The sequence below is a fragment of the Oxyura jamaicensis genome, chromosome Z, assembly GCF_011077185.1.
Source record: "Oxyura jamaicensis isolate SHBP4307 breed ruddy duck chromosome Z, BPBGC_Ojam_1.0, whole genome shotgun sequence".
In the NCBI taxonomy this organism is placed as follows: domain Eukaryota; kingdom Metazoa; phylum Chordata; class Aves; order Anseriformes; family Anatidae; genus Oxyura; species Oxyura jamaicensis.
The window spans coordinates 22692019-22716832 of record NC_048926.1 but is presented as its reverse complement, the minus strand read 5'-3'; the positions used below and the strand labels follow the sequence as shown (position 1 = coordinate 22716832).

The 24814-nt window shown below is 37.8% G+C and overlaps 2 protein-coding genes across 2 annotated transcripts in view; one reads left to right on the top strand and one right to left on the bottom strand.

Moving 5' to 3' along the window:
* The window catches only part of PPWD1 (peptidylprolyl isomerase domain and WD repeat containing 1), a 13874-nt gene extending 2489 nt beyond the window's left edge, over positions 1 to 11385 (bottom strand). The window contains exons 1-8 of the mRNA XM_035310281.1: positions 11204 to 11385; positions 10061 to 10163; positions 9286 to 9386; positions 8114 to 8234; positions 5113 to 5560; positions 4366 to 4556; positions 3700 to 3889; positions 2306 to 2487 (exon numbers count right to left, since the gene is read on the bottom strand). Coding sequence (XP_035166172.1) covers positions 2306 to 2487; positions 3700 to 3889; positions 4366 to 4556; positions 5113 to 5560; positions 8114 to 8234; positions 9286 to 9386; positions 10061 to 10163; positions 11204 to 11351 — 1484 coding nt within the window. The 5' untranslated portion in view covers positions 11352 to 11385. The remainder of the gene's footprint in view (positions 1 to 2305; positions 2488 to 3699; positions 3890 to 4365; positions 4557 to 5112; positions 5561 to 8113; positions 8235 to 9285; positions 9387 to 10060; positions 10164 to 11203) is intronic.
* Positions 11386 to 11461: 76 nt separating this feature from the next.
* Positions 11462 to 24814, top strand: part of CENPK (centromere protein K) — a 24769-nt gene continuing 11416 nt past the window's right edge. Inside the window, exons 1-5 of the mRNA XM_035310282.1 lie at positions 11462 to 11514; positions 12162 to 12370; positions 14246 to 14323; positions 16363 to 16419; positions 19423 to 19495. Coding sequence (XP_035166173.1) covers positions 12302 to 12370; positions 14246 to 14323; positions 16363 to 16419; positions 19423 to 19495 — 277 coding nt within the window. The 5' untranslated portion in view covers positions 11462 to 11514; positions 12162 to 12301. The remainder of the gene's footprint in view (positions 11515 to 12161; positions 12371 to 14245; positions 14324 to 16362; positions 16420 to 19422; positions 19496 to 24814) is intronic.

The following is a 24814-nucleotide window of genomic DNA, read 5'->3' as shown; positions in this document are numbered from 1 at the left end:
GATCTTGAGGTCTCTTCCAACCTAGAAATTCTGTGATTCTGTGATCTTTCTCAAAGCCTAGGTCCAGACACTACTGACTGAATGATCCTTCTCCAGCTTTTTGTTTACATATTTTCAGTACACAAAACCAATTAAGGAATATAAGCTTCATAAGCAGAAAGGTGTTACTGCTTTTATCTCTATAATTCTCTTAAGCTACGTATATAAGGTGTCCAGTGCTGTGTACAAAAAGTAAAATCTGAAACCACGCTGCTTTAGTATTGCAGAACAACTTTGCAGTCAACACCAAGCCAGTTTCCCTCCTTTGGAACTACTGACAAACACTGTTCCGAACTAGGTGAAAAGGTATTCAATACTGATGTAATAAAGCCAAAACAAAACCTTCCACCTTGTGATTTTTTTGTTGTTGTATGTTCCCCCCATTCTCCCAAGAGTAGATGCTACCAGAGCTGCAGTTCTTTTTGCTAGTTCTTCCACTGCTTTTAGGGAATGGATTAGTAGCCACAGTAGATCTGCATATGCAGATTTACAGTAACACACTTTTTCCCAGTAAACCAGACAACAGCCAGATTTAGCCCATGGCTGCAGAGTTACTTGAGCTGTGACAAGGAACACTAGTTGGGCTTAAGTCATACTCTAAAGCATCTTGTTAAACAGCACCAATAACATAACTAATGGAACAGACAGGCTGCCTTCCCAGCTCCTGCGAAGCAGTACAAATGTAGTCATTCATATTAGTCTATGAGCACATGGTCAGAGATTTAAAGGGCATACGAAGCCACATCCTCAATTCTGTACTTTAATTTTTGAATCACTTTTATCTTAAAGAGATTCTAATTTCAAAGCTCAGACAGAAGGAAATACCAGAAAAGGACAAACATAACCATAACCAAGACTGATCATAGAATGATAGAATATCCCAAGCTGGGATACTACTCTTGTATTCAATCTAAAAAAATGATGCATACAAAACATTGCAATGAACTTAACAATATTGTGCATGCAAATACAGACATACTGTCATAAGAATTAGAAAAAAAAGTCATAAATAATGTACCTTGGCCTGTCACTCACTAGTATATGCTGTACCATTACTGCAATCTATATGCTACAAGTAAGAATTACAGGAACTAGGTCTTGATGGAAGGAGAAATCAGTTAATACAGCAATGGAAGACTAACAGCCCTACAGGGTAGAATTACAGTTGTGTTGCCTTAACTGTGCTTATGACAAAATGTGAAGTTGTGTCTGGAGAAACATGGACTACATCTAGATAGTATATGTTTCAATTTATAGCTAATTTGGCATCATATATAAATCTACTGTTGCATAACAAAATCTTTGCATGTATTACTATCATCAAGTAATGCTGACACAAAAACTTCAATGATCACACGCAACACTTAATAAATTAGATGCCCAGTTTGGGATATACACTGCACTGATGTTATATGCTAGTATGAATTTCAAGTTGCTCTTGAAGGATCTATGATACTGTAAGATGTAATGCAATTGCCACATTTGGAAGTTGCAAACAGTACTATTTGCCCTTTTTAAAAACTGGAGTGATGTATCCATTTTTCCAGCCACCGGGGACTTCACCTGACTGCCGGGACTTTTCAAATATGCTGGACAGAGGCTAGGCAACTTCATCAGCCAGTTCCCTCAGGACTCTGGCATGCGTGGCATTGGGCCCTATTGACTTGTACCCATTCAGTTTCACCAGGTGGTCTTGGCTTACAGCGGGAGGCACTTTGCTCCCCCAGCCCCTGCCCTGAGGGTCAGGGAAACAAGACATGGGAAGCCTGACTGGCAGTGAAGGCTGAGGCAAAGAACTTGCTGGGTACCTCAGCCTTCTCCATGCCTGTTGTCACCAGCCTCAGCCTTCTCCCTGTCTGTTGTTACCAGAAATCAAACAGAACTGCCTTACAAAAATATGTAGCTTGCATAACCACAGCAAACCATCATGACCTAGCCACATCTGAGGTCTAGAGAACAAACAGAAGTTCAGGAATAAATCTCCTTAACCAATAAATAAAAATAAAAAATAAAATTAAATAAAAATAAAAAACAGTTTAAAAAATCCCACTGATGCTTTGATCTATTTTTGCCATACCTTGTTAGTGTTTGTCAAGAGCCACACTGTGGTAGCTTGAGGTATTACAAAACTGTCAGGAAATGAGAACAATAAAAAATGAGGAGGAAAAGAACCATTCCTAGCTTGGAAGTTAAGTCTTGGGTACTGCAATGAAAAAACACAGAAGGAAAGCAAAATAGAGTAACAGAAAAACTGCCAAATACATACTCAACAGGAAAAAGCTTGATATGAATATCCCCCATGCTTGTGTGGATAATGGCACTGTCAGAAACTCTTTTGGGACCTTCTGCTTGGGTAGCTGCCATGACCTCTTCTTTAGAAGGTTTCTCATTAAAGACATCTCTGTCTGAATCTGCACTCTTTGTATCTTCTGGTTCACGTTTAGTAAACTGAAAAACAAAAGAACTGAAGGTAAGAGTTTGTATTTCTCCTTTGTTTTTCCTTACCTTACAAAGCATTCTGCACCCAAGGTATCAATGTGAATTCAGAGACTACATTTCACCGTTGTTCATTATCAGCATTTCCAGTCACAAATTCCAGTATGGATATATGTAAGTCCAAATAACTTTTTATAATTTGTTGTCTTCTAAACTTCCCCTTTCCCAAAGGAAGCTCACAGTAGTGGTTCAGCACAATTTCTTTAGAAAGGAATGGAGAATCGGTGTGTTCTACTATATTCAGACAAAACTTTTGGTTTCATCATAAAATTGCTGGTTTCATTACAAAGTCAAACTAAATTCTCTTATCCCAATACTGTATTAATGCAAAACTATAAGAAATACTGCAAATTCAACTTAAAATTGGAGAAACGTCGGAACTGAAAATTTTATAGCACTTCTTGAAGAAGCAAGACATACAATAAATATCAGAGTACACAAGTATACACAGAAGTATGTACTATTATGTATCAAATAACAATCACTAATTTTCTGCATGCATTCATTTGCCATGTACTCATGCTTTCTCTAGAAAGAGTTATGTTTCCATATGGCTTATAAAGTTTTCTTCCTTTCTTGTTAAATTGATCAGAGTAGTATATTCCATTATATACTTTACACTAACCACAAAAAGGTTTAGAAAATATACTATTTTGCTCCAACTGATCAAATGATCAAATGACCACATGATCAAATTCAAGCACAACTAACCACAGACAGACTGACCTCTAACCTTTGCTCTGATCACATCCCAGACCAAGTACTACATATTTACTCCAGATCTGCTTGTCTTTTTCATTGCATCTGAACTAAAATCTAAATTCTGAATCTTTTTTACTTACCCATAAAACACTTAGTGCTACTGAGTCCTGATGCTACTCAGAATTTAATTATTTTTGTTATATATTTTATACATAGCTAATCATTGTTATCACTATAATACCTCGTTAGTTTTTTATAAATGTTCTTATGTAAGTTTCTTAAACTAAACCAGAAGTCTGCACCCTTTCCCAGAGAACTGAGACAGCTAAAGAGAAAACATTTCTAGATAATCTAATCTAGATTATTTCTAGATAATCTAATTCTAGATAATTCTCTAATTTCTAGATAATTTCTAGAGAAAACATCAATAGAAGAATGGAGTTAAATAAACACCACACACACCATGTAAAACCTGTTTTTCTTAAAAGCTGTGCAGATTACTGTTGGATCTGCCTGGATATTCTGCAGAACAGGATTTTCAGATGCCTTCATCTCTATAGTGATTGCAGCACGATGTTTCTTTGCAACGCCTTGGAACAAAGCTAGTTGCATCACCCTGATGTTCTCTTGTTTTCCCAAGATACGAATACACCTGAAGTACAAGAAGAAGAGAAGTGTAACAACTGTTAGCTGCTAACAGTCAGACAGTACCTCTTTTCTTACTGCAAGAAATGTAAAGCAACCTAAAGACCCTCTAAACAATTTTTTACTAATTGTAATTATAATCCTTCTCTATTCAAACTTTCTACATAATTTTCTAGTCTAGTTCCCTACCCTATAAAAAAACAAACTGCATGATCCACATTTACTTTGTTATATTCAGTCAGCCACAGATTAATTGATCTCTCATCTTTAATATGAATTATGCTTGCCTTATTTTCTCATTTTACCAAGCTTTGAACTGAAATGACCCAGTAATAATCAAGCAAATATTTTTAATCAACAATCTAACTTCAGTATCCCAAATAACAAAAAAAAGCTTTATAACATCCAGTTATATCGAGTTTTAAATATGAGTGATTAAGTATGGACTCTGAAACAAATATATCTATCTCCACTAAAACTTACCTGTTAGTCTCCACATTTATGACCTTAATGCCCAACATTGTTCCATAGAGAACGAAGTGTCCAGTTTCATCAAATATTATGTTAATTAATCTTACTGCATCCACTTTCTCCAGCTCGCGCTCCACTGCCATGCGTCGGCCAAACTCCATGTCTGGTAGCTGCTGCCTCATCTGCTGAAGTTCAGTAAACATCTAAAGAAAAAGAATAATAATCACATTAACATGCTTCAAAATTCTGACCCAGTTAAACACTAATCCACATGCATAGAAAGCACAGAATCCAAGCATGTCTATACAGCTCAAACTACCCGAAGAATTAAAATAAAAACAAATAGTACTATTTTAGCAACCTTATAGCCACGATGTTGTATTAGGTTCAAGGAACGAGAAAGAATTATGTAGCTGTCTAGCAGAGCTTTGAAAGGATGTTTCATTATTACAATTATTACTTAAAATGGTAATTACTAGTTCCTATTTCTAATTATTTTCTAATAAAAAAAATCTAGCAATACTAAAGCATAAATGAAAATTAACAACTCAGTATCACTCAATAGGGAACAAATCAGTGAGAATTAATTCCAGGGCAAAGCAATGTAAGAGGCAAGGAAGAGAACAGGGAAAACCTTTTCTGCAAGAAAAACCTAACAATTGAGTTCAGCTTTAAAAGCAGATGATAAAGTAGGTAAAAGTTTTGGTTAGTGAAGTCAAACAGAGAAAAAGTCTCAAAGAGAAGCAAGACCAAACTCACACTCAGAGATTCATCAAAGACTCTCATGAGCTTCCCCGTCAAAAATCGGAAAATTCTAACTTTTCTGTCAGACCCAAGAGTGGCCATTTTCTTGCCATCAGGTGAAAAGCTTATACTGGATGGGTACGCCTTGCATTTAGCAAATTCATATAGATCAGTATCTGTTTTATACTCCCAGTTCACATTCTTGGGAAATTTATATTCATGAGGAGTACCAGTCCAGTACTCAATCATTCCAGATTTGTCAGCAGACACTACTACTTTGAAGACAGGGTTCAACCGTATCTGAGTAAGAGAGGATGTATGGAGTTTATCAAAAACATGAAGTGGCTGGTTATTTCCTCGTCCATCATATATGAAAATTTTTCCTGTGCTCTTCTCAGATGTTGCAACAGAAGATATGGCATCTCCAGGGCAATATACCCATTCACATTGGCCAGGGGAGTAGCTGCAACAAAGAATGGAAGGAAAACAAAAGACAACAACAAAAAAAAGAAATAAGAATGAATGGTTTTACTCATATAAGAATCCAGTTACGCTATAAATTTGAAATCAAATATCTGGAGCAAATTTTGAACTTTATTTACTCATCTTGCTATCACCAATCTTGCTAAAATTTAGCAGTGTTATCACCAAGCTTTTCTAAACAACATGAATCAGTGGATAGTTCAGCCCATTTCTGTTGCTTCCATATTGTTTCATGAAGAGGCTGTGACAGAAACCAGCATAGGTTAGGTAGGTGAGTATAAAAGATGAAAAAGGATAGAAATCCAAATAAATAGCACTGAGTGGGATTAAAGATTGCTACTCAATTTCTATGAGTCAGTAGTGTTTCTCTCCCAGCTCTAAGTGATTAATGCTTCAGTGCAAATGAAGACAACTGCACCTTTGCCATATACCTACTGGAAAGTATAACTGAAAAAGAAGTAATTTAATTATCCAGATATAAACAAAACTAAGACAATCACAGTATATTCAGCATCTGCTCTGAATATATTTAAGAGGGAATACACTGGCTACTAGCAAATGTAATCTACAAATAAAACAAACCAGAGATATGGTCAATAATTCCATAATCTTTTTTTTCAAAAATGTCTGTCAGCAAAGATTCCAAGAACTGAAACTCTAGAACTAAATAATAGGCAACGAAGGAATGATAGTCTCCACAGGAAACTCATATTTAGAATCCTATCCGATTAACATATATTGAAGGCCTGATGAAAGACACTTATCATTTGGATTTTCACTGCAAAGGGTACAACCAGGGGAAAAAAAAAGTGGTGGTGGGTAATAAATACGTCTCATTGTTCTGTGCAATGTTATACACACTTCCTGCAGAAATACCTGTCCTTCTCCAGATCATCAATGGAAGCATAAAGCACGGGAATCTGCAGACAGCTACACTGACGGATTAGTTAAAACTGAAAGGATCTCAAAAATTTCAGACAAAGCTAATCAACCATGAAACATACTGGCACGTACCTATCAGAGCAGATAGCACAAGACAAGACAAGGTGAAAAGACCATACAGCATTTATGAATTCTGCATTAACCACTGCAAGGCTGAGCAAACAGCTATTCAATTTTTTTCAGTCAGGTAAACAGAAACCAGATGCTCAATAAGCACTAATGCAGAAGATAAAACAATGAATGCTAAATTTAAAAAGCTACTCTCAGTAACACTTGTATTACAGTTGTATGCTTTTCTCTTCTTCATTAATAAGTTCACTTCAGGTCAAACTCAATTATCTCTGACAAGATACACAGGCAAGGGGAGTTTGATTACTGCTGTTGAGGAAAAACTATTTAGAGGTATGTCAGAGATATAGTATAGACAAACTTTTAAAGTATAATTCAGAATATCCTTGATGCAAAATGGATTTAAAATCTACCTTAATTTCCCTTGAATTCTCAAACAAAAAAAAAATCACCATCTATCATAACAAATACACATTTTTAATATTAAATTAATTTTATTTCATTGTATAGTTTTACCAGTTTTTTAGTGACATACAGGGCTACTAAGAACAGAACACCAGCAGAAAATAAATGACTACTGCTAACTTGAATTTTTCCACAGCAGACAGCCGAGACTGAATCAATTCCTCTAAGCTAATTAGGTTATTTAGATGATGTTATTAATACTATAACAAGAAAACAGCTAACATTAGCATTTCTGTGGACATTCTGAAAAATACTCAGATATCATAATAGCCTTCAAAGCAGTGGAAATCTTAGCTTTTAATTGAAATTAGTGCTATGTCAATATTGAACATTTTTGAGTTTATACCTTGACTCAATGTCACAATTAACCAGCAATTAGTAGACTACATGGAATAAATGTTTTAAAAATTCAACAGGCTTTTGGAAATATCAGTACTTCCACCATTCTTAGTACAGCATTCACTGAACCTCCCACTTTCCAAATGCATTCCTGCAACGTTATGTGCCTTGCTTTTCTTTGCTTCCAGTAACATACAATCCAGTTTCTCCCAAATTCTTTATCTACATACAGTGTAACTACAGCAATTCTACAATAGCAAGACTAAGGAAAACTGTATTCTTTTTAACAGAAGAAGAAATTGCTATCCCTAAGACAACAAATGATGACAAATAATACATGCAGGCCAAATTTATTCTCTAGTTGAACTATTAGTTAGCTGTAATCTTAAATTCGGTGTCAAACAACACTGAAGAGAGGAAGAAAATAAAGATGTCTAGCTAAATACTTCAGGAAGCACCATGCCTTTCTGCTTAACATTAGATGCTGAGGACAGGTGTAGCCCTCCTACACTCATATGAGAGGTAAATACAGTCATACATCTTTCTACACTCAGGCAAGCAGTCTCCACTGGATACATCACTTTGGATAACTCAACTTCCTCAGCTTCATTTGACTGGCAAAAAAAAAAAATCAGGTAGAACGAATTTTTTACTTAGCTCTTATGCAAAATGACTCCCGTTAGTAATCCTAAACATTTTCAAGAACCAAGGAACTTACCCAAGTTTCAGCATGTTGATCATATCAAAGTTGACTACATCAAACACCTTCATGGCTTTGTCATCTCCAACGGAACAAAATAATGCCCCCTCTGAACTAACAGCAATACTCTCAATAACACCTGTTTAAACAAGGTAACATACTATTAAGACACAGGAAAGGGACATCCTTCATTTCAGTTCTCTGCAGAAAAACAAAAACCATACAGACATCTAAAGCTGTTTCAGCTGTTTCTCCATCTTTTTTGAACTAAAAAGTTGTGTTAGAGGTTTTCGTTTTTCTTTTTCTTTACTACCACACATTTTGTATCCTATCACTGTTTACAATCAGGTAAGTGATGATGAACTAGTTACCGTCTACCTAAGGGGAAGACTATGATTACAATTATTTTAATACAAAATATTATTTAAAAAAAAGTAAGAGAACAAGGTTATTACATGAAAAAAAATGAGCTCTTAGACTTGTGTTTCTCAAGACACAAAAAGCAGCAGAATGCTAACTCTTAAAGTCCTGCTATTAACATGTATAATAATCAAAATTACTCTCAAGAAGTTTTTCACAGTGCTTATTTACACTTGGTAGGCTTCATTCTCATGTTTTGTTTCTGTACATAATGAGAAGCTGATAGCTAAGGTCAAGAACTTGCCATTTTTTACAATTCTAAAAAGAAACAGTATTTTACTATTTCCTATTATTTTTCTTATTGTGACAGTCTGCATATCAGACTGCTTTTTCCATCCAGGCAGATCATCATTTGTAATAGCAATGAGTACCTTAATGCTTAGCATAGTACAGATGGTAGGTGATGAAGATACCACAGCTTAAAGTAGTATCTTTTTAAACATCTCTGGATTTTATGTACCCTGCTCATCTTTTTTAAATAGACGCTTTCTCTCTGTCCTACACATTCTTCCTACAGGCAGGGCACAAGGCATTGCAAAGGATGTAGGGAATCTCTGCAGGAGTCATCTCACCTGTTTTATTCACACCCTATTCCTCCTGCAGTTTGGGAGCTGAATGTACAGGACAGGGGAATGAAGGAAGAGAAGAAATATCATTTAATCCCTGACTGCAGTAAATGGGTCCCAGAACCCCTCTCCTTTTTGTTTGCACTCCCTCTTCAAACTCAGGCAGCAGGGGTGAGTTCTATAAACAAAAAAGCAAATTCTTACCTAAGTGGCTACGGAAGTGTTTAACAAACTCAATCCCTTCTTCTATTTTTTTCCAGAATTTTACATGTCCATCATGACTGGCTGTTATGATAAAATCTGTCCTACAATTACAGAAGAAGAAAAACAGAAATACAGAATTACAGAAATCACAGAATCACACACATACTTCACTCTACTTTTGGACAATAATTTTTGCATTATGACACTAGAACTAAGGTAGCGTAGAAAATGAACTTTAAACAAATCACTCTAACAGTTTGAATGGGTATTATCAATCCTGAAAGAGAAATAATTATTTTAATGTGCTCTACATTCATCTATGAAAGGTCAACAGCCTGAATTTGAGAAACATGTAATAATACAATTTTTTACTAAGTTTTACTTCTCATTTAGGTCTGGTTTTACAGCAGATACTATTGTATATATATACATACACACATATACTTGTAAATAGATATACAAACAACAGAAAAGAAAACAATCTCCTCAACCCGTGCAATTCTGCTGATTCACATTTCATTCAGATGCATTCAGTATTTCCTACTGCTGCATATACTGCATTTTGCAATACGGATTTTAAGAACCCCTTTTCATCTATTTAAACAATTTTTATCTTGCTTTTAAGTCCTTTACACTCAGTTTTCAAAAAGCCTTGAAATGCCACATCTGCACATAACTTTCCTTTATTAAATTTCTGCATTGAAAACTTCCTAGTATATATAAGAACACATCTTTGATGACAACCTACAGTGGGGGGGGGGGGGAACAGACTTACTTGGTACATGCCACGTGTGTAATGACATCTCTGTGCATGTAACTGCGTTCATACATCGAAGCACATGGTAGATTTTCAAGATAGACACGTTCAAATTCAAGGACTAAACAAAATAAAAAGAAAATGAGGAAATGTATTTTATGAATAACTTTCATTAAGCTTCTGTTCACCATCATTACCTTTGAATACTTTACTCCCAATTTTAATAAAGAAAACATTAGGACTTTGTGCAAACATAAAAGGGATTTCCACTCAGACGTCTTGATTCCTGGGGACTAAAGCCACTCAAAGTCTTCTTTTACACATACAGGTGCCCCCCTTTAAAGTAACTATTACCTTGGATTTCTGAATATGTAGAAAGAATTTCAACAGAATTTTTAAGGGCCTGCCAAGAAACAGATGATAAACCACAGCTCATTTTTTTCCAAAAGGACAATGGCCTTGTCCTACAAGAAGGGCTTCTGTAAGTACATCAGTGATAAAAGGAAGGCTAGGGAAAATGTGGGCCCTCATGAAGGCAATGGGAGACCTGATTAGCTGGGATATGGAGAAGGCTGAAGTACTCAATTACTTTTTTACCTCAGTCTTCACTGGCAAGTGCTCTAGGTACAGCACCCAAGCTGCAGAAGGCAAAGGTGGGGACTGGGGGAATGAAGAATCACAGAATCATAGAATCACAGAATCATTATAGTTGGAAGAGACCTCCAAGATCATCTGGTCCAACCACCCCCCTACCACCAAAGTCACCCACTAAACCACGTCCCTAAGCACCACATCCAACCTTTCCTTAAACACCCCCTGGGATGGTGACTCCTCCACCTCCCTGGGCAACCCATCCCAATATCTGACTGCCCTTTCTGAGAAGAAATGTCCCCTCATTTCCAACCTGGACCTCCCCTGGTACAACTTGAGGCCATTCCCTCTAGTCCTATCACTAGTCATCTGCGAGAAGAGGCTGACCCCCAGCTCCCCACACCTTCCTTTTAGGGAGTTGCAGAGAGCAACGAGGCCTCCCCTGAGCCTCCTCTCAGCACCACCCGCAGCAGGACAGGCGGCGCGGCCTGTCACGGGCAGCCCGCACAAGCTGCAGCCCCATCTCTGGAGCTGTTCCCGGACCCCCAACCCCGCACCCTCGGCCCTCACCTCTCCTCTTCTTCGCCTGCGCCGCTTCCCCCGGCAGCGGCCCGACCCAGCGCTCCCCATCTTCCTCCCCTTCCTCCTCTTCCTCCTCCCCCCCACCCTCCGCCGCCTCGCTGGGCTTCCTCTTGCGCTCCGTCTCGGCGGCCGCCATGCCGCGCTGCGTCACCGCCCCGCGACACTGCCCCTCCGCCCCTTCCCGACGGGCGCCCCGAAGTGACGCCGCGGCTTGCAGCCAATCAGCGCGGAGCGCGGGCACAGGCGGGAGCCGTGGTGCGCGCGGGCCGGGCTTGGGCAGCGGAGGGAGCAGCGGCGCCGTGGTAACGGCTGGGGGGGGCGGGGGAGGGGGGGCTTCGGCCCTCGGCCGTGGGGGGCTCTGGGGGGGCCGCCCCCGGCCGGGGGGGGGGGGGGGGGGGGGGCGTGGACTTGCAGCGCTTAAATGGGGCTTACAGCTAAGGCAGAGGCTTCTCGGTGTGGTTCGTAGCGTCAGGATTAGGGGGAATGGTATTTATCGCGCAGGGGGCAGGTTTGGATTAGGTGTAAGGAGGGAATTCTTCCCTGAGGGCGGTGAGGCCCTGGCACAGGCTGTCCAGAGAAGCTGTGGATGCCCCATCCCTGGCGGTGCTCAAGGCCAGGCTGGATGGGGCTTTGGGCAGCCTGGGGGGTGGGAGGTGTCCCTGCCCACGGCAGAGGGTGGGACTGGGTGATCTCAAAGGCCCCTTCCAACACAAACTGTTCTGTGATTTCTATAATTCACTTGCCTTCAACAGAGATCTTACCTGTGTAGTCTTTTGGGGGCGTGACAAATTAGATGTGTCATTTGCACGTTTTTCATTGATATTCCTCATCTGTATGTGAAAGACAATAGCAGAAATTGTGAAATCTTGAAGTAAAGGCATTTTTCCCTTGGGGGGAAGGGTATCATTATTATTTATTTTCCTTCACCAGCTAAACATTTTTTAAGAAGGTCTTAAATCTTTAAGGAAGAAATTGGTGTATTTACCAATTAAAAAAAAAAAAAAAAAGTTTACCTAGTTGTGTACTGCCTGCGTACGAGCCAAGAAGGAATAACATGTCAGCGCTTGAATAACAAGAAAGAATAACATGTCAAGAATAACAATGGAAAGCTCCAAGATGGGTGATGAAGCAACACAGAAAACCTCCATTTCTGAGGTATGAAGTACAAACAGAAACCTTATCTTACCATACAGAAAAAGGGGAAACTGAATGATACAAGGAAAGATGTATGCAAAAAACATGACACTTTGATGTATGTACTTTAGAAGTTAAAATTAACAGCAGGGTATTAGGGACAACAGATAAATTTAGTTGCTGGTATAGAGAGAGGTCAATAGTATCTCCTCAAAATATATACATTTTGTAACTGTAAAAGCAGGTGGGAAAGTTTTGAAGGTCAACAATGTTAGAATTTAGAGGTATTTTATATCATATTTTCACATTGATTAATTGTATTAACAAGTAGAGGTCCAGGGTGAAATGGGGATCGGACTTTTGGGGGATGAGATCTCAACACCCTTTTCAAGTTTCCCAAGGTTATTTTTGTTTTGTTTTGCTTTGCTTTAACTTCAGGCACTCTCAGCTCTGCTGCTTTGGCTTTTTGCAGTGAATATGATCTATAAAGCTTTATTTCTGTTTGTCCCCTTGCCAATTTCTGGTCTAAGAGAAAAAAACAAAAAGTTGCATCTCAAGACTGCTTAGTTTCTTTATTAGTTTTCTGTGGGGGGACTTTGCTGGAGGCATTTCAGAAGTCTTAATAAATTATGTGAGCTAGTTCTCTTTCATGTTATGGAGACATTCCAAGACTGTTAAGAAGATAATGATTTTCCTTTGCAAAAACTATACTCGTTAGACCTTATCAGATCATGGTGATCCAGATTTCTTAGTGTTCTGTTTTTAATTATTCATGCAACAAATGTGCCAGGAAGGCTTAGCAGAGGTATTGCTACTTTTCAGTTTTCTAGAATACTGTCTGCATTCAGGGAGAGATTATGATTATTTCATTTTTTTCTTATCCACTCTGTTATGGCATTCTTGAACTTTGGAAGCACTGGTTGAATATTTCACTCTTTTGAAATTAATTTGTTCAGCATATTTTTCCGTGATGCCTCACTTATATTCTGAAGAAGAACAAAAAGTTGCCTTAGGAATTTCTGCATCATTAAGATGATGAAGACACTTATTTCTTCTTTGTGTGTTTATTAATGCTTCTTTGTATTCTTTACCTATTTGGCGGGCTCTGTAATCCATTTAAAAACTTTTAAAAATGTCCTGCCTCTTAAAAAAAAATCCCTTTGAGTGCCATTTTGGCCCTTCTGTTTTTTCTCTTACTTGCTATTGTCACTTAATGTCTTTCTCTCTATAGACTTAGCTGGGATCACATTTTTAAATATGTATGTGTTTCTATTTAACCCAACGGTTTCTCAAACTTTATAACTTAACCATTGATGCTTTTCTGTTGGCCATCCAAGTGCTCTCATTATTTAGTTGCCTGCTTATCTGTAAGGTTCTTTTGTTGTTGCTTTTTTCTAGCAACCCCTAGGACACTTGAATTCAAAGTCTTTTTGTTTAACATCTGAAAAGTGTCCTAAGGAGAAATAGATTAGGATACATACTGTAAGACAGAGCAGAAGTAACTATCATTAAGAACTTTGTGGATATATGAATAAAATTATGGCTTTGGAGATATGCACTTATTCTCTCATTGTTTCTTTATTTAAGTTGTCGGGAAAAACAAAAAGAGCAAGAACATACAGATGATCCAAAGCAGTCTTCAAAATTCAGGTCTTTGTGATTCAATTAAAAATGTTTTTAGTGTCCTATTCCAAAATTTTGCTACAATATTAAAGTTAGTTGATGTTACTAAATGATTAGGTCCTGTCTAGAAATACTGGGGAGTTAACTAAAAACTTCTGTACTCAAAGGGATTTCTCTGGTACGTGTTTGACCTAACATAGCAGGTATGATTCAGTAACATGTTAATAATTATTGTTGATCTGCATAGTAATCACTAGATTTCATTGTTAATAGACTGAAGAACCAAAGTCTGTAGATGCCAAGGAGGAACTCTTGGATGAATGTGAGAGCATCTGGAAGCAGATGGAAGAGGTATGTAAATCGTGAATATTGGACCAGATTTGTATTTAACTGTAATGAGCATTTTTTATTTCCTCTTCCTTCATTGTATGCTTACTGCACCCCCTCCAAAGAAACAACAACAGCAAAAGGAAGAAGACCTTCAAAAAGGCCAAAGGTAGATGTGCTGACAGGAATGAAGAATGCTTTGTGGTGTCAATATTTGTTTACGGTGTGCTGATTTAGTTAAATGCTTAGTGGGAATTAAATATTTAATAGAATGGGAGTATGCATTAAAACTAGGGAAAACAAAAAATAGTTGTATTCTGGTAGCATCATTACACTGAGACTGAGATCCTTCTGAGCCTTCTCTTTCTCCTCCCATTGTGTCTTTCCTTTAAGATGATAAGTACTTGTGAACCTTAACTGACTCCCACCTTGCGTGAGGCTTCTGTTAGCATACACTCATGCAAACTGACTGTTTGTTACATCCTTGATCATAAAATTTATCTTGCTTGACAGACAATCTGATATGCTAATGATAACATTTTCAAGCAAATTGTTTTTATTTCCTTTTTTTTTTTACTTAGGCCAATCCCAGCAAAGATAAACTTGTAACAGTTGTGAGCAAACGTTATGCATTCTATAAGATTCTGCTGAGTTTACTGAAAACTCATGTTCTAAATTACATTTTGAGTGTCTTAATTGCTTCACTTGAGTTTTACATGGTTTTTATGTACCACTTGTTTGCTTGTATTTTTACATTATAATTTCAAGGCATTAAAGTGTCAGAAAATGATGTATGAATACTTCTCATATTTAAGTATACCAAAGTACATACAAACCATGGTTCATAAATTGCACGGAATTATGTTTAAAAAGGATAATGTGATTTTATTTGATTTTAGGTGTAAACCTAACACTTTTTCATGTTATTAAGAATTTGGAACAATGCACATGTTAATACTGGAAAAGTGACAGGGTATCTATCCTGTCCTAGGTAGGTTTCTGATATATTGTCATAAGTTATCAACAGAAGTTTTGCTTGGTACCATTTCAGAGGTTGTGAACTTTCTTCGAGAGTTTCAAAAACAGAGAAAACAGAATGTTTATTATTTTTAATTTCATTGAAAAAAAATCTCTTTCCCAGCATGACCACAGCAATACAGGAAGATGATAATGTGTGTTATATGCAAGGGATGTTGCATCCTGGATGGAAGTATGTTTTAGGAAAAAAAAAAAAAATACGGCGTTCCAGTTACAGTGTCACAATTAGCAGCTCTTTCTGGAGAAATCCTATACTGTGTTTAGTTCCAAAACGTTAGCAATAAGATTTCAAGGAACCACTTAGTAATTCTGCTTAGTAGAATGCATCCTATGCTGTCCTGGAGCAGAACAAATTGCTGACAGTTACAAAACAAGATAGAGTTTATTTATTTAGCAGGTGGGTTATGCTAAAGCCTTGGATAGCTGTGGTGACCTGAAGTTAAGTCTTGGTATGCATCCCATTGCAGTTAATGGGAGCTGACACTGCACTCAAAAACAAAAACAAAACAAACAAGCAAACCACAAAAAAAAAACACCTTAAGTGTACAGTATATTGCCCCACTAAATGAGTTGAAACAAAAGGTGTATTATGTGATACCTCTATTTGGAAATCTAGAACAGTAGCACATAGTGTGCTAATTACTTTGTAGCAGATTCCCTGATTCAGCCTTGTCCATGACTGTCATTTTTTCCCAGTTTCTCATGCTCTGTATCTGTTCAGTATCTTTCTCCATGCCAACTTTTCCCTTTTAACTTGCTGTTTTCTTGAAATCATACATCCTCTTTTGTTCACTGATGGTTTTCTACTTTTCAATTAAGTTCTACTTTTTTACTGCAGTATGGTTTCAAAATATTTCTTATTTGCTGTTCTGGGTCAGATTCCAAGGGACATGGTAAGTGCCAAGTATAAGCTTTTTTTTCTTATAGTAAACAGTTTTTGTTGGAATTTCTAAATATCATATTTATTTGCTGCAAAAGGCATGAGTGAATAAACATTTTCTGTCTTTTGTTTGTTTTTTACCCAGTGTCAGAGCAAGCTAACACTCATAAGAGCAGAACCACTGACAGAATCAGATGCCAAAGTAAGACTTTTTTTTTTTATTCTCCACAAAATACTTGTTTTTCTGTAATGAAATGGTGTGCTTCCAAAAGAAGGAAATGAAATTATCTTCACTTACTCTCTAAAGTTAGCAGCTTTACTCTTACTAACTTTGAGGCCTTATTTTGAAGTATATTAGTGTCCAGCAAATTCTGAAAAGTTGCATTTACATATAGCAAAAAGGCTGCAAGCAGTCCTTTATGTACAACCTTTATGTATGTATGTACAACCTTTATGTATGTATGACTAGCATAAGCAGCAAATCATTGTACATTTATTTTTAAAACTATATACCTTTAATTTTACTCTGGAAATTTGTTTTTGGAAACTAGTGTTGTTCTCGATTTGTGGATATCATTAGAAAATTGATATGCTTGAATTAGAAATTATTAGGGTGATGTTGACTGCATGAACATGAGCTCCTATATCCTGAAATTTTGGGGAACAAGGAAAAAGGCAGTGTTGGCTCACTGTTTAGTTGCTTGCAAATTCTTAATACAAACTTTTAAAATGGAATTTGTTTGTGGACCCTAAATTTAGAAATATATTGGATGGGTAAGTGAAATACATACATCCTATAAATCTTTATCTTACAGGACTTCAGTAAGTATATTCAGATAGTTCATTCAATATAGTTGATTGATTAACAGAAACAGTATTTTTTTCAGAGGTGTATTTGTAGAACACATTCAGATATTGAATTACTAATGTTTATCTCTTGCTACTAAGAAACTGTGTTCTAAACTGTTATTTAATCAGAATAATAAGTAAAGATGGATATTTACATCCTTACAATACAATACTTTCGCCAGGGGAGTTTTAGGTTAGATGTTAGGAAGAGCTTCTTTACTGAAAGGGTTGTGAGGCATTGGAACAGGCTGCCCAGGGAGGTGGTGGAGTCACCATCCCTGGAAGTCTTCAAAAGACGTTTAGATGTAGAGCTTAGGGATATGGTTTAGTGGGGACTGTTAGTGTTAGGTTAGAGGTTGGACTCGATGATCTTGAGGTCTCTTCCAACCTAGAAATTCTGTGATTCTGTGATCTTCTTCTTCTTACAGGACTAGATAAAATCCTAACAGCAGAAGTAATTCTTGTATAATTTTCATTGGATGTAGGCGCAGAGTCTTTATGCTTCTTTCCAGCTTTATTGTAGTGCACCTTGTATACTTGTAATTGTGCCTTGTAAAAGCCTTGTAATTAATATGCAAACTTTTGCTTTTCTTAAAAATCCTTATAGCAAGACAATGATTAAATGGAGTTGCAAGGATATATAGTACTTCATGACAGAAAATGGGGAGGAGAGGAAAAGGTCATGCTGGACCCTCTGTCAGCAATTTTGTTATGATCTTATTAAAGCCCTAATATAGACACTTCTATTTTCATTGCAGCTGGCAAAGAAGCTGTGGGTTTTTTCTTGCTCTTGACCTTGTCACTGATGTTCACTTCTTAATCACCTCAAGATCATAATCTTGCAATGTACTCCATATGGTTTAATTCTTTAAGCTTGGGGATGGTTCTGTTCTACAATGTCATGGTTTCCTTACTAAGCAGGGTATTTTGCTAGGAATATATATAGTGTGTGAGAGACACTTAATATGAATACTGGCTGTATCTCTTTGTCTGTTGAAGAGTGCTTGATTCACAGCTGCTGAAAGGTAGCATTAATTTATTTTTATATGTGATGTCCAGTTACTGGAGCAACCAGGACACTTTGTACATCCTTTTTATCAAGTTTAAAAGGTGAAAGAGCAGAGTGATGGTATTGTCAAGAGTGGTGCTCCAGCATTACAAAAGGGATTGACACCACCTGATGTACAAAATAAAAAACATCTGTATGGTAGTTTATTTCTTTTGGTTTGAGGTTTGTGTTGTTGTTGTTGTTTTGCTTTTCCCAATTCTACCTAATATTTTAAAAGGTTGTCTTTTAAAGATGTACTTCTCAAAGTTATTTTCAAAGTTATTTTGAGTAGTGAAAAGCAACACTTACATTTTTGATTCTTGATATATTTATTATGAGATCTTGCCTGATGATTCTTAGCACTTTTTTCTCTTTTTCCTTCGGTCAAGAAAAAGCTAACTGCAATCTGCAGTGCCTTTTACTGAACACATTGAATGCTTAACTGTATCAGCAGTACTTGTTGCATTTCAATGATAGGTTAACCTCCTATCAGACATTGTATAATACATACATGTGATAACACATATTACATATAGGTGTATTTGAAGAAAAATAGTAGGTGCAGTCCCCAGCTTCAGGAAATGGAATAGTATTAATGCATATATTCTTTCTCTAAAGCATAATAAACTAAATGCATTTAATTTAAACTAAGTACATTTTTATGGATCTGGGGCTGTTTAGTTGTTGTTGTTGTTGTTTTGTTTTTCATAAACTTTCCTGAACCAATGTGTAGTCTTATTGCTACTATATTTTCAGTGATCACAGTGAGCTAGAGCAGTAGTCCAAAACATTTTTTTCTTGAGTCCGCATATAGAGTTTTGATAGAAGATGTATTTGACTACTTATTGTCTGTGTTTTTGTGGTGTTGTTTTTGTTTTTTTTTGGAAGACATTCTTCTATTTAGTCATCACACCTATCAATGTCAGTCTCCTTAACCTTGCATATGTACCAACCATAGATCTAAGAAGTTATGAGGGTGTGAAATATTATTGTGGCTTCCAGTGGCTCATCTTCAGTTGTGGTGATTGTCAGATAATGAAGAGGAAGTTAAGGGGAAAAATACCAATTCAGCGTACTTCTGATTTCCACTTTTTGAAATAAGAATGAAAATGTTTCTTGGTCCCTGGAACTGGCTTTTTTAATACTTTTGAAGGTATAAATGGTGCATTCCAATAGGTGTTCTTTTGTTTTTGTTTTGTTTTTGTTTTCTGAATAAGCCTAATAAATTATTTTTTATCCCAGTTTATCTTATTTTACTTTGGAATAACTCAACACACTTAAAGAGATCCTTAATTTCTTGTTATGCAGCTTTCCTTATTAGTGATGCAAATGAAAGCTTTAACAGCGGAGTTTACTCAATGGCAAAAAAGAAGTCCTGAAAGTAAGTAGCTGCTTGCATGTAAGGCTTACTCACATTAACTGCAAGGTCTTTTATCTAAGCATCTCAGGCCATGTATGTGTTTCTCTCATTGTATTATAAGTCATGTATGTCTTATTGTGTTACCATACTAAACTAGTTAAAATATAATGTTTCCCACCATAGCATGTATGTTTAATTTATAGTTGTTATACCATATTCTTTTGCCATTTTAGTTCCTCTCAAAGCAAGGGCTACTGTAACTTATGATTCTGGACAAGAACGCATAGTTCGTACCACAGTCAGTTAAATGGGAAATAATTGTTAGCAAATTTCCTAAAATGTCTTGCCCCTGATCACAAAAGTTTGTTATCCTGTCACCCGTTTTTTTTTAATTATTATTATTCTTTCTGTGATTGTTTGACAGAAGCATAGAATCATGGTTTGGGTTGGGAGGGATCACCTAGTTCCAACCCCCTGCAGGGACACCTCCCACCAGGCCAGGTTGCCCAAAACCCCACGAAACCTGGCCTTGAACACTTCCAGAGATGGCACATCCACAGCTTCTCTGGGCAACCTGTGCCCGTGCCTCACCATCCTCTGAGTAAAGAACTTCTTCCGTATATCTAATGGAAATCTGCTGTCTTTTAAAGCCATTCCCCCTTGTCCTATCAGTACATTCCCTGACAGAGTCCCTCTCCTGCCTTCCTGTAGGCCTGCCCCATTTAGGTACTGGAAGATTGCTATAATTTCTTCCCCGAGGCTTCTCTCCTCCAGGCTGAACAACCCTAATTCCCTTAGCCTGTTTTCATGGAGAGGTGCTCCAGCCTCTTGATGATCCTCGTGGCCCCCCCTCAAGACTTGTTTGAATATGTCCGCATTCTTGTGCTGGGGGCCCCAGAGCTGAATGCAGGGCTCCAGTTGGGGTTTCACAAGAGCAGAGGGGCAGAATAACCTCCCTCTCCCTGCTCGCCATGCTCCTTTTGGTGCAGACCAGGACCCGGCTGGATTTCTGGGCTGCAGGTGCTCATTGCTGGCTTACGGTGAGCTGCTCATCAAGGACCCCCAGGTCCTTCTCCTCAGGGCTGCTCTCAATCCATTCTCTGCCCAGCCTGTATTTGTGCTTGGGATTGCCCAGTCCCAGGTGCTGGGCCTTGCACTTGGCCCTGTTGAACCCCATGAGGTTCGCACAGACCCACCTCTCAGGCCTGCCCAGGTCCCTCTGGATGACATCGCTTCCCTCCAGCATGTTGACTGCACTACTCAGCTTGGTGTCAGCAGCAAACTTCCCAAGGGTGCATGCAAGCCTGCTGTACATGTCTCCAACAAAGTTGTTAAATAATACCAGTCCCTATACAAACTGCTGAGGGACTCCACTCATCACGGGTCTACACCTGGACATTGAGCCATGGACTGCAACTCTTTGAATATGACCACCAAGCAAATTCCTTATCCACAGAGCAGTCATACATCAAACTTGTATCTATCCAATTTAGAGACAAGGATATTGTCCAGGGCAGTGTCAAATGCTTTGCACAAGTTCAGGTAGATGACATCTGTCACCTTTCATATTTTCCCCCATTTCTTTAATCTGTACTTCCTTTTTAGAACAGAACTACTTTGGTAAATGACTAGTTCTGTCTTCTTGCTGTCATAAAAAGGCTGATGTATTAATTTTGTACAGAAGTGTGCTTTATTATCATTTACTAGCTGAAACCTTGAAATTAATTTTTAGTGGTAAACCCACTGCTCTGTTTTAAAATACCTGAAATGCCTGACCACTTTAAATCCAAGCTAGATAAAGAAAAAGAGGTAAAAACTCTTTTAATTTATTGCTACAATACAGGAATCGAGCTGACTTAGTCTTCCTAAGAAGCACAAACCACTGAGACAAGTGGTAGGTCTCATCGTTGTTCAGCATATCTGTCAGAACAAATTTCTCAGTTTTTCCAAATGCCTTCTGTACATAAGCATCAGTGCTAACTGATTCTGCTCTGTTTTAAGGCTGATGTGACCAGACAATGTGAAAGTAACCATTCAGTATCTGTGAGTAAAGTAATCTTCTCTTTCAGATGTCCCATTTAGAGACGCGTAAGACAGTTTACACTGCACAGGCACTAGTATTTGTTAGCATCCACTTTTATGTCCCATGTCAAGGACCTGTTAGCACCTTTCAGCACCTTTTCATTTGTTCATTTATCTTTAAATGCATACACTGGCTCAACTCTTTTGAATATTTTAATGCCAGATGAGTCTTGGTCTTCCTAACATTCCTAGCATTTTGGAAACACGATGTAGACAGCAAATGGTGATTTTCAATACTCTATTTGGTCACACTGGAATGTGTTTCTAGATGAACATTAAAGTCACTTCTCTAGCTTCTTTCAAGTAATAGGTGCTAGAAAAAATACAAATGGTTCTCTTTTCTTATAGATAGATGCTGTTTTTCTGTTGAATTAAATTTATAGTTCATGTGCTTTGCAATCCTGTAAGAGTAGTCAGCCTCAAATGCTTCTTAGAGTAGAGGTATGTAGACCAAAAGTATGACATTGAATAAATTTAGGAAATACTGGTTCTTGGCTGCTGTTCATGAATAAGCTGCTGGCTGAAAGGAAATGAACTGAAAACACTTTTCATTTTTATCTGGATAAAATACCTGGAGATGTTAGGTTTCTTTACTAAAATATGCAATTATTTTAAACTTCAGGCTATTTGTTTAAAAATATTCTTGGGGCTTGACCTGTTTTTATTGGCTTGCTGAGTTGCTTCACTCAACCATTCATACTTGTTCCCAGGTGATAAGATTTATTATTAGAAATCTTAATTTTATACTGGAGAGATGATATATGCATATTATAGTACAAATAATATCATTCTGCAGTCAAAGCTTTGCCTTTTTGGCTATTTTTATAAGGGAAGGAAAAAAGAAGCTGCCACTAAGAATTTAAATAGGGTTACAGTGGGCATATGAAAATGGAGCATCTACTGTGCTTAAATTTTTTATGTTCTTCATGGCTTCTTTCCACCTTGTTCTGGTTTATCTACAACAGGCAGCTCAGCACCACGCATCTGATTGCTCACGTCCCTGGGTGGGATAGGAGAGAGAACTAGAAAGGTAAAAGTGTGAGAACTCATGGGTTGAGACAGATAGTATACTGGGTAAAGCAAAAGCCTTGTACACAAGCATAGCAGAACAAGGAATTCATTCACTACTGCCTATCAGCAGGCAGGTGTTCAGTCACTTCAAGGAAAGTAGGGCTCATTAAACATAAAGGTTTCTTGGGAAGACAAACTCCATTACTCTGAATGTCCCTCCCTCTTTCTTTTTCCCAGCTTTTATTCTGGAGCATGTTGTGTGGTATGGAGCATGTCTTTGTCCATCCTGGGCCAGCTGTCCTTGGTGTGTCCCCTCCCAGCTCCTGGTGCACCCCCAGGATCCTCGCTGGCCAGGCAGCACAAGGTGCTGAAAAGTCCTTGGCTCTGTTTAAGGACTGCTCTGCAACAACTGAAAACATGAGTGTGTTATCAGCACTTTTCAGGACAAATCCAAAACATAGCATCATACTAGCTGCTGCAGAGAAAATTAACTCTATCCCAGCCAACACCATGACATACCTATTGTTTGTTTTGAAGGAGGAATTACTTGATTGAAAACACTGTCTGAATTAATCTAAATAGGAGTAACTAATCTAAAATAGGAGTAACAGAAATTGCTAATTGCTAATATGGCGTGAATGTCAGGCTGACTTGTTACTTTGTATTTTGTTTTTAGTAATGGGTAGCTTATTTCTTGTAAATGAGGGCCTGTCCAAGTATTTCGATTTTAAGCCTTATTTTCAGAGGTTGTAACTTGGCAATTTTACATTTCTTTGGGCACAATATTGGCAAATACGTGCTCAATATAATCACAGGGCGGTGAAGAGGAAGTGTTGAAGGGGTTTCTTCAAATATGACAATGAAAGAAACTCTAATGTGGGTATAACTCAACATGGAATGTTATCATCCGCACATAAGATATTCATGTCATTAAAAGAATATTGGTCTAATAAAAACAGCACAGATGACTGCCTCCTACAGTTCTTAAACATGAAATTAATGGAATCCACTGTATTATATTTAGGAAAAAATGCTTTTATGAGAGGTTTAATGTTTTTCATTTTTGTTACAGGAATAGTTTTTATTGAAATAATCAATAGAATCAGGAGAATCACAGAATGATTTGGGTTAGAAGGACCCTTAAGGACCACCCAGTCCCAACCCCCTGCCATGGGCAGGGACACCTCCCACCAGACCAGGTTGCTCAAAGCCCCATCCAGCCTGGCTTTGAACACTTCTGGGGATGGGGCATCCAAAACTTCTCTGGGCAGCCTGTGCCAGTGCCTCACCACCCTCTGAGTGAAGAGCTTATTCCTTACATCTAATTTAAACCTACCTTCTTTTAGTTTAAAGTCATTAGCCCTTGTCCTACCACTCCTCTCCTTTGTAGAGTCCCTCCCCAGCTTTCCTGTAGGCCACCGTTAGGTACTGAAAGGTCTTCCCAGAACCTTCTCCTTTCCAGGTTCAGCAACCCCAACTCCCTCAGCCTGTTTTCATAGGAGAGATGCTCCAGCCCCTTGTTCATTCTTTTGGACCCCCCTCAGGACTTGTTTGAATGTGTCTATGGCCTTCTTGTGCTGGGGGCCCCAGAGCTGAATGCAGGACTGTGGGTGTCTCATGAGAGCAGTTTTAAAATACCTGAATTACTTGACCCCTTTAAATACAAGCTAGATAAAGAAAAGAGGTAAAAAAAACATTTTATTACTACAATACAGAAATCCAGTTCACTTAGTGATCCTAAGAAAACGCAGTTGGACATCCTGCTGCAGTTGACACTGCTTTGAGTTACAGGGCTGGGCTACAAAATCTCCAGAGGTCCGTTCCAACTTTAACTAGTCTGTGACCCTGTGAAACTGTCATTCTCTGCATAACTTAGATTCGATATATTTGCAAATTGTGGGGCGTATAGACTGCAGAAAATGTGGCCAAATGTTCAGATGAAGTAAGTTTTTATAATGTCATAAAATGAGTTGGGTATGCAATGTAAAAACCAGTGCATGTCAGCTCTCAAAGTAAAATTAAGATAACACTGATCATTCTCAGAGTTCCTTAATTATTTGATGATCATATGTTACAGTGAATTTGAAGAATGGAGCATTTTGATTCCACACATTGATAATGTTGATGGAATCTTTTCCAGTGAAAAATCAGGCTTGCTTATCTTGAAGAACGTACTTCACATTTTAGTGTACCTGTGCTCATTCACAGAATCACAGAATTTCTAGGTTGGAAGAGACCTCAAGATCA